The 7,739-nt window shown below is 45.5% G+C and overlaps 1 protein-coding gene across 1 annotated transcript in view; it reads left to right on the top strand.

Moving 5' to 3' along the window:
- The first annotated feature begins 2,968 nt into the window (after nucleotides 1-2,968).
- Nucleotides 2,969-7,739, top strand: part of mms22l (MMS22-like, DNA repair protein) — an 18,835-nt gene continuing 14,064 nt past the window's right edge. Inside the window, 12 exon segments of the mRNA XM_083679720.1 lie at nucleotides 2,969-3,031; nucleotides 3,349-3,532; nucleotides 3,909-4,034; nucleotides 4,148-4,200; nucleotides 4,612-4,699; nucleotides 5,000-5,177; nucleotides 5,422-5,515; nucleotides 5,748-5,878; nucleotides 6,220-6,333; nucleotides 6,522-6,698; nucleotides 6,832-6,894; nucleotides 7,261-7,380. Of these exon segments, the coding sequence (XP_083535846.1) occupies nucleotides 3,357-3,532; nucleotides 3,909-4,034; nucleotides 4,148-4,200; nucleotides 4,612-4,699; nucleotides 5,000-5,177; nucleotides 5,422-5,515; nucleotides 5,748-5,878; nucleotides 6,220-6,333; nucleotides 6,522-6,698; nucleotides 6,832-6,894; nucleotides 7,261-7,380 (1,320 nt within the window). The 5' untranslated portion in view covers nucleotides 2,969-3,031; nucleotides 3,349-3,356.

Below are 7,739 nucleotides of genomic sequence, written 5' to 3'. Positions count from 1 at the left end.
AATAACAGGATAAATAACACCACTGGCCTCAGTCAAGCTCATTCTAGTGGTGGGATGTATTGTATTGTATTGTATTGTATTGTATTGTATTGTATTGTATTGTATTGTATTGTACTGTACTGATGATACAGTGTACAGAACAGTATACCCACAAGCCAATGTGCAGATTTTGATACATTTCTTAACATCAACACATGCACTCACACACACATGCGCACACACCCAAACACGTGCGCACACGCTCGTGCACGCACACACATGCGCACACACACCCACCCACACACACACACACACACACACACACACACAGTGCTGTACTGTACTGAAGTGTACTGTATTATATTGTACAGTACACTTATTGTACAGTACACACACACACACACACACACACACACACACACACACCACACACACACACAGTGCTGTACTGTACTGAAGTGTACTGCACTATATTGTATTGTGTGCTGTACAGCCCCTCTGTAAGCAGGCCCCAGGCAGTAGCAGCAGTAGCAGCAGCAGCAGTAGCAGCAGCAGCAGAGGCAGCAGCAGCAGCAGAGGCAGGCAGACAGGGAGTTAGGCCAGATCGGTCCTTCTGTTCACAGCGTACCAGGAGCAGCACATTGAACGCTGAGGCCCGGGGGCCTACTGGGACACTGATAAAGCACCTGGACATTTTTATAGACAAACTACTTATTTCCGTCCTCATATCGCTCTGGGTGAGACTGATAACTTTATATATTTCTCCCAGGCAGAGGGGATGAAAGGGCCAGGGGAGAGAGAGCCTTTCAGGCCTCTAATTGATCAGGCCAAGGCCACAGGGTTTTTCCGGAGATAAAAGTGACTCGCACTCTTCTCAGTACAATGGGCAGATCTTTTTAGGAGGAGACCCAATGAAGGGTGAGAATGTAACTCATTGTGGCAAGTTATTATGAAGGACTAACTATATCTGGGAGTCTTTTTAAAAAGGAGAGTTAATACTTTGAATTTGACATGGTTTTTTTAGAGGTCACGACAATGGGTCACAGTGGCGAGGGTGTTCGCTTTAGACCACCCCTGATTACTGTACCTAGGGCAATTAAAAAGGACCAGCAGATGACGCTTCTTGAATCCAACTTCAATCTAAATGAGACTGTAAGAATTGACTTGAGAAGATTGGTTGACAATGTGGTGTGTTATAAAATAACAATACAGTAGATGTAGTCAGGAGAGGCTGGCAACGGTAGAAATCAGAGGACGGGCTCATTGTAATGCATGGAATGGAATAGAGAATTGTATCGAACATGTTTTTGGTACCATTCCTTATCCCATTCCATGCATTACAATAAGCCCATCCTCCAATTTCGACATTGACCCGCCTCCACTGGAAGATGTTTACTAAGGTGATGAGTAGGCCAATATGTTGGGGATGAACACATTATATTGCATACGGTAATTAGACCAATTGTGTTGTAATCATTGAGGTTAATCAGGTAACATTAACATTATCAGGAGGCATAAGACTGACTACTCCAACTAATGTCCATATCATTCCAATGCATACTGCCCCAGTGTCTTCCATGACAATTACAGGGGAACATCAGTTCATTCACAAATTGAAAACTACAATACTGTAATACCAGAGGAATCATCAGCGCAATATGTCAAAATGACAGGTTTTACTTGGAGTGTCAAGGTGTATGATGGACAGTTCGGAAATGATTGAGACAAAACTGAGCTTCTCAAAACACATTTCATCGTCTGGAGAGACACTTCTTCAACTGGCTGCATCCAGTCAAACAAGTAACACATCAGGGCTTGTGCGAAGGGGTTAATGCACACAGGTTCTAACCGCCCTCCCTCCGCTCGCACACAACAAAGGTGAACAGCATCAGCTTTTAGCGAAAGCAAAAGTCCTACCTTACGTTCACGTCCAAGACGATTCGATCTCTGTGTTTTTACCTCGAGGGTCTGGGTCTCTTGATGCTAGAAAAACATAATGGAAGGACGCCCATCGAAGCAAACGAATCAAATTCAATATACTCTCTCGGTCCCTTATTGTCTCGGGTGTGTGGGGATATTTTAATTAAAATGCAGTGATAAAACGCGCTGTCGCATATACAAGCTATAGATTTCCTTACAGCCTACTCATGCATGTAGCCTATGCACCGTAACGAAAAAGAAATATCTTAGTATCTTACAATAACGATGGGTAACTCCTTAAAACGAGAACATTCTGCTCTTGACGAAAAAGGTTTTAGAAAAGCTGTGAAGATGCATTTGGATGCAAGTATGGTGTGTGTGATGGCGAGACTGTCGGCAGAGATCTGCATATGGAAATCAGGGTTAGCTTGGGTCCAATTTTATTAAACTGATGTACTGGTTTTTAATTAGATGGGGATAGCACAAGTGAGTCTGAAGAGCATATGGACGTGACTTTCATACACTACAAATGACACAAAGTCCACTTGGTTCATTCATCACCATGCACAGGATACGGCATGAATTATTTATCATGGTCAGTCGACTCGAAACGTTGAGTCAAGGGCTACACCATAGACAATTTGCATGCGATCGTTGAGCAAAAGTTAGAAGATTCTGCTTATTTTGACTCATTAGAACATGTTATAACATCGGTATCTCGAATCATAACGAGTGGCGACTGTCTAAATGTGATACATTTGGTATAAAATACTGTTTCTTGGATTGACACAGAGAAAGTAACACGCTATCCTGTTTCGGATACGCAGCCCCATTTCACAGACCACCCTACATGTTGTTACCAGACTTCTAAACGAGTTACCACGTTATAACACACGCCTATCAGCTGTCCGCGTAAACCACGCCTTTCTCAACTTCCGACCAATCATATCAACGGTCAGCGTAAGCCACGCCTTTCGTAACTTCCGACCAATCAGTGAACAGATCGGTGGTGTTACCGAATATGCGCATGCGCAGCCTGTGTGAGAACGACCGCGCGGGAGAGACTGAAAACAATAACAACACAGAGACGAAAGCACCAGCTTCTTCATCTGGATATAATAGAAATTATACCGTAAGGCAACGTTTGATTGTATTCACTAACAATGTGTTGAGCTATATTATATTATGGAATAACGAGATCATTGTGGTTGTTATGATCCTATGATCCTTAGCTGCCACGTCCAGTAGTAGGCGAGGGATGCTTCGATTGGATTTCTCTTGGTTGCAATGATGTGTTTAATCTATAATGTCTTCTTATTCATCTTGTTATTAACTTCTTTAACCTGTAATATCTTCTTATGTATCGTATTATTAATTTCTTTAATCTAGAATATCTTCTTATGTATTTTATTGTTAACTTCTTTAATCTAGAATATCTTCTTCCTGTAGTGAGCGCAATGGAAGAAGACTTCAGTCAGTCCCTGACCCCGCCGGTGTCACCCTTCGCAGCGGAGAGCCAGTGTGATCTGACCCCTGCTCTCCCTCCGTGTTTCTCCTGCGCGTCCGAACCGGGCCGGGTGGACACCCAACCGCTGTCATCAGACAGCTACATCGGCAGGGGCTCCCTAAAGCGGTAACGTCTCTAGGAGATTGATGGATACAGTTGTTTTGTTTGCATTGCCTGTCATGTCATTGTTGTGGAAGGCCGGCCTGGTAGTACAAGGAGTCCAAGGATGGCAGAAGAGGGATAGACAGCTAATATCACCCAGATCAGAATCAGAAGCCAGTCTTCTGGAGGGTCTCTCTCTCTCTCACACACACACACACACACACACACAAACTCACTTCCTCGCTCTCTCTTTCTCCTCTCTCTCTTTCTCACACACACACACACACACACACACGACAGACAGACAGACTCACTTCCTTGCTCTCTCTTTCTCCTCTCACTCTTTCTCTCACACACACACACACAGACTCACTTCCTTTCTCTCATCTCCATACCGTAGGTTGCTGTTACGTCTGGACCCAGCCCCAGCCGACTATGAGGCAGACACAATAGACATCTTTGGCTTCACCTGGGTGACGGAGACTGCGCTGGTGGAATCCACCAAGCTTCTCTTCGGTCTGTTCAGGTGAGGCTGTCGCTCAGCAGAAGTGGTGGCGTGTCATTAAAAGACAAGTGTCATTGAACATTGTTTAACACGGTGCTAAATTGTGTTTTTTGTGGTGTTTTGTCTTCACTCAGGCAAAAAGTTCTCAAACTGGAGACGCTGGTGCAGTCCAGCTCCCATGATTTTGGTAAGAGTCTTTACTTTGTATCATCGTACGACTCCACATCACACGTACTCTGAGGTGATAACCGAAATGTTGCCATTACGAGGGTGTTTTAAATATATGTTTTTTTAAGGGCATTTCTGCTTTATTGGGATAGAGATAGTAGAGATTGACAGGAAGGATGGGTGAGAGAGAGAGAGGAGGGATGACATGCAAGATATGTCGATGGCCGGAATCGAACCAGGGACCTTGCGATGATATGGTATGCGCCTTAGTGTGCTACGCCACTGAACGCCCACGAGGGCGTTTTAATATGTGACTGCAAGATGCTTCTCAGAGTCGTTGCTGTTTGTGGATGTTGCACTGTTTCTATGGCGGTGTCTGTGAACACGCTCCATGCTTGTAGCTGCATGTGTGACCATGGCTTTGTTTCAGGCCAGGCAAGCAGCCTCCACTATGAGGCAGAGGACCTTCGGCTGCAGTGTGTGTTCTTTCTCCAATATGTCAAAGTCTTCCTATACAGGTAATACTGGGTACATTCAGTACTTTCAGGGTCAATTATGATCAGCTCTCCCTTGGCGATGTGCCCTAGCCTAGGGCCTACACTCCAGACATTATTTTTTATGTCAGCAATATAATTGTAATGATTACTGTTTTGTTTTACTTGTTTCTTTTAATGATTAGTCGATGCTGGCATTGAGTTGTTTTTCCACAAATTCAAAGAAGCTGAAGACAAGAAAATAGGATACACTTGACTTCTTCTACATTCTGCTTCCCTGTGTGACATGCTGTGTGTCCTTTCCTGTCCTGTCCTGTCCTGCAGGTACCTGGACCCCCCCTGCTCCCTAGAGGACAGCCCCTGCCACCCTTATGAGGAGCTGGAGGCCCAGTTCCCCTCGGCTCTGCTGGAGGAGCTGTTTGGACTCACCCTTCTCATAGGACGTCTCAAAGACCTCCCTGCCAACGTCCAGAGTGCCCTCACCATACAGCACCAGGGCAAGGTACTGTACTGCTGACACGCTCTAATACATATGGATACACACACACACACACACACACACACACACACACTGATTTAGCCTGAATGAATGAGCGTCATCATTTATTTAAGTTTAGTGATGTTAAGTGCTGCTACCCGTGTTTTTAAAGGATTATTAGACCACCGTAAAGTTGAATTAAACACAGTAGATCGTAGAGATTGAATGCACTGCCAGGCCTTGATGTATCTCCTGGATCTCCTCCTAGCTGTTTCCTCCCTCCTGGCATCTGCTGCACCTCCACCTGGACATCCACTGGTCTGTGCTGGAGGTTCTCCACCTGCTGGGACACAAGATGCAGGGTAGCTATGAGTAGGATCAACATTGGGGTGGGAAGAAGGTTGTGTGGACCCCAGGAAGAGTGGCTGTTATCATTGTAACAGCTAACGGGAATCCTGATAAATAGATATAATGTAAATATGTATTGCCTTGGTGTGTGTCTACATCCTGTTGGTCTGTGTCTACATCCTGTTGGTCTGTGTCTACATCCTATTGGTCTGCGTCTACATCCTGTTGTCTGTCTGTCGTCCGCAGGTCAGGTGGTGTACGCCCACCAGTTTGTGAATCTGACCGGGGAGAACCTGACCAATAGCAGTCTGTTTGAGGAGCACCTCTGTAGTCTGCTGTGTGACCTCACCGGCCTGGCCATGGGCAAATACAGCAAGGTGGGGGGGGTTGGCCTTGTCACTCTGTAGGCTTTACAACACACATGACAACACATACAACACACATGACAACACATACAACACACATGACAACAGCCTCTCTAAATCATTATCAGAGAGTCAGAACAGTGTTAAATACTTGTGTTAAATACCTTAAAGTATGTGACATTTGCCTGGTTTAGCTTGGAGGTTGCATTTTGGTCCTATGCCGACGGTTCCATCGTACCAGGCAAACTAAATGAAGTTGATTTCAAGTATTTGAAAGTAAAATATTTGTGTGAAGGGGTTTCTAACTGTTAGGGCTAACCCTAACCCTAACCCTAACCCTAACCCTGCCCTAGGTGAGGCCTACTGAGGCTCTGAGCAGCCAGCACTACCACTGCTCCTGCACCAAGGAACTGTGGATCCTGCTCATATACCTACTGGAACACAGGAGCAAAGTGTTACACACCCAGGTGAGGTCTCTCTCTCTCTCACACACACACACACACACACACACACACACACACACACACACACACACACACACACTGAATATGGTGGTCTTTCAACTTTATCTTGTGTAAATTGAATTGGGCCTTGAATTGTGTGTGTGTGTGTGTGTGTGTGTGTGTGTGTGTGTGTGTATGTGTGTTTCTTCTAGTCTTTCTGGAGCTACATGAACACACTGCTGCGGTCTCTGGTCAGTGGGAAGCCTGCAGCGGAGCAGTACAGCGGTCTCCCCACACACTGCAAAGACCCCCTGGGCTTCACCTGGTGGCTGGTCACACACCTGGCCGAGCTGGGACAGTACAGCCGCAACGGAACCTTCCAGAACGAGGTACCGGACATGGAATATCGACTGTACCGTAGTCATGTCATTGAGATAGAATCCATTGAAACTGCAATTCTTATTCTGACAAAGGGTGATTCGGGTGTATGGTTATGTTGTCATGCTTGTTGTGGTTTCACAGAAACAGCTGGAGGACAACTGGAGTTTTGTAGGAGAGCTGCTCAAGTCCTCCTGTAACCCAAAGGTAGGCTCTCATACTCATGTACACAAGGGTTTGGGTCTGGTAGGATATGGGTACAGTGTTTGGGTCTGGTAGGATATGGGTACAGTGTTTGGGTTGGGCTCTTCCTCTTCAGATCGCTGCACCTTATATTACCAGAACTTATAATAATAATAATAATAATAATAATAATAATAATAATTAAAAAACATCCTTTCTCTAGGACTGTGACTGCCGATGGCATTTGTTCTTATCAAAAGTTTTACTGACGATGACTGTTGTATAGTTGATTCCCTTACGCAGACAAATGTACTTATTGTAAGTCGCTTTGGATAAAAAGCGTCTGCTAAATGACTTAAAATGTCAAATGTTTGTGTGTGTTTGTTCCAGGGAGGTCTTCAGGAGGAGCAGGTCAGGATGCATGTCCACTGCTGCCTGAGTCTGTGTCTGCTCTGGGAACCCAACACGAGTACAGTCACCACCCTCTGGGAGTACTACAGCAAGAACCTGGTGAGGAAGGAGTACCTCACACACACACACACACACACACACACACACACAGACTGCTGCCGAGCCTGTATCTGCTGGCGGGAGACTTATCATAAACAACAAGTAATAAAATGTAATAGAATAAAATAAAAACAACCTCCACATATTAAAGTACAACAGGACGTCACATTACTGTCTCTCTGATAAGATTCAGTCATCCCACTAACCCCCCCCCCCCCCCCCTCTCCTCTCCTCTCCTCTCCTCTCCTCTCCTCTCCTCTCCTCCCCTCTCCTCTCCTCTCCTCTCCTCTCCTCTCCTCTCCTCTCCTCTCCTCTCCTCTCCTCTCCTCTCCTCTCCTCTCCCCTCCTCTCCTCTCCCC

The sequence above is a fragment of the Argentina silus genome, assembly GCF_951799395.1.
Source record: "Argentina silus genome assembly, chromosome: 10".
NCBI lineage: Eukaryota > Metazoa > Chordata > Actinopteri > Argentiniformes > Argentinidae > Argentina > Argentina silus.
The sequence above is the reverse complement of the archived record's forward strand: the minus strand, read 5'-3'. Positions and strand labels throughout refer to the sequence as shown.